The sequence below is a fragment of the Myotis davidii genome, unplaced genomic scaffold, assembly GCF_000327345.1.
Source record: "Myotis davidii unplaced genomic scaffold, ASM32734v1 scaffold164, whole genome shotgun sequence".
Lineage (NCBI taxonomy): Eukaryota > Metazoa > Chordata > Mammalia > Chiroptera > Vespertilionidae > Myotis > Myotis davidii.
Window position 1 is genome coordinate 291,568 of NW_006296417.1, and position 1,436 is coordinate 293,003.

Here is a 1,436-nt window from a genome sequence, read left to right on the forward strand (position 1 = left end):
TACATACGTGTTACCGCAATAAAGAAAAAAAAGCCGAGACGCAGTGTGTCGCTGTGGTGTGTGGCGGGAGGTTACACGCAGCTGTGGACTGTGGGAGGTGGAAGGGAGGTGCTGGCTCACACGAGGGATGTTGAGAAGCCCCGGAAGCAGGGGCCGGGGGGCAGGTGTCTGCAGGCAGCGGTGTGGCCGAGGACAGGTGGCCGAGCCCCACAGGCAGCCTTGTGGAGTGATGACACCTTCCCCGCCCGCCCAGGGTGCGGAGAGTAACGAGCGCTTGTCTCTGGCTTGTCCCCCAGGTGGCGGTGACAGAGGACAGACTCCCGGCCGCGGCTCTGGGGCACGGACGGAGGGAGGAAGACAGTCTCTTAGTTGGTGCTGTAAACATCAGGTCCAATCATTTTCTTCTTTATTATATTTTTATTGTTGATAGTTTCACAGATATCTCCCATTTTCTCCCCCTTTCCTCCCCTCCGCAATAATTTTATTTTTAAAAATAATATTTTTAATGATTTCTGAGAGGAAGAGAGAGAGAGAAACATCAGTGATGAGAGAGAATCATGGATCGGCTGCCTCCTGCACGCCCCCCACTGGGGACCAAGCCCACAACCCAGGCACGTGACTGGGAATCAAACCGTGACCTCCTGGTTCGTAGGTTGACACTCAACCACTGAGCCACGCCGGCCGGGCAGGTCCAACAGTTTTCTCACCTTCTGGCTACACCTCACAAAAGTGCCCCCCGGCGGAGCCTGGTGACTTTGACTGTTATGATTTAACGTCTGACATGGAGAATCAGGGCGTCGTCCCAAACCCAGCCCAAAACTACGTCCCAGTAGACCTAGCCGGTGTGCTCAGTGGATAGAGCGTCAGCCCCAGGACAGATGGGTCCCAGGTTTGATTCCCAGTCAAGGTCACGTACCTCAATTGCAGGCTTGATCCCCAGCCCTGATTGGGGCCAGTGCAGGAGGCAACCAGTGGATGTGTCTCTCTGACATCGATGTTTCTCCCCCCCCCCGCCCCGCCTCTTCTCTCTAAAAATCAATGGAAAAATATCCTTGGATGAGGATTAACAACAACAACAAAAAGAAATGAACACTGTATATATAAATCCCCCAGCAGGCGGGAGGGCTCCGCGTGCCCGGGCACACGGCCGCGCCCTGACCCCGCTCCCCCCCTTCCCGCAGATGGATGGTTTCTAGCCTGCTCCCCAACCCCCCCTCGGGCTCCTGCACGCCCCACACTGGGGATCGAGCCCACGACCCCAGCCTGTGCCCTGACCGGGAATTGAACCCAGACCTCCTGGTTCATAGGTCGGCTGACGCGCAACCACGGAGCCCCGCCGGCCGGGCCACCTCCCGTCCTTTCTCGTCCACAGGCAAAAACTGGGACCTGACGGCCGCCCTGAGCGACTATGAGCAGCTCCGGCAGGTGCACACGGC

The 1,436-nt window shown here is 57.5% G+C and overlaps 1 protein-coding gene and 1 long non-coding RNA gene across 3 annotated transcripts in view; both read left to right on the plus strand.

Moving 5' to 3' along the window:
• Positions 1-1,253, plus strand: part of LOC102758121 — a 6,608-nt gene extending 5,355 nt beyond the window's left edge. For both annotated transcript variants that reach the window (XR_001515189.1, XR_436066.2), the window contains exons 3-4: positions 297-388; positions 1,182-1,253. This is a non-coding gene — a long non-coding RNA (uncharacterized LOC102758121). The remainder of the gene's footprint in view (positions 1-296; positions 389-1,181) is intronic.
• Positions 1,254-1,290: 37 nt separating this feature from the next.
• The window catches only part of OTUD7A (OTU deubiquitinase 7A), a gene marked incomplete at its 5' end in the record, with an annotated part of 27,898 nt that continues 27,752 nt past the window's right edge, over positions 1,291-1,436 (plus strand). Inside the window, one exon of the mRNA XM_015569098.1 lies at positions 1,291-1,434. Within this exon, the coding sequence (XP_015424584.1) occupies positions 1,291-1,434 (144 nt within the window). The remainder of the gene's footprint in view (positions 1,435-1,436) is intronic.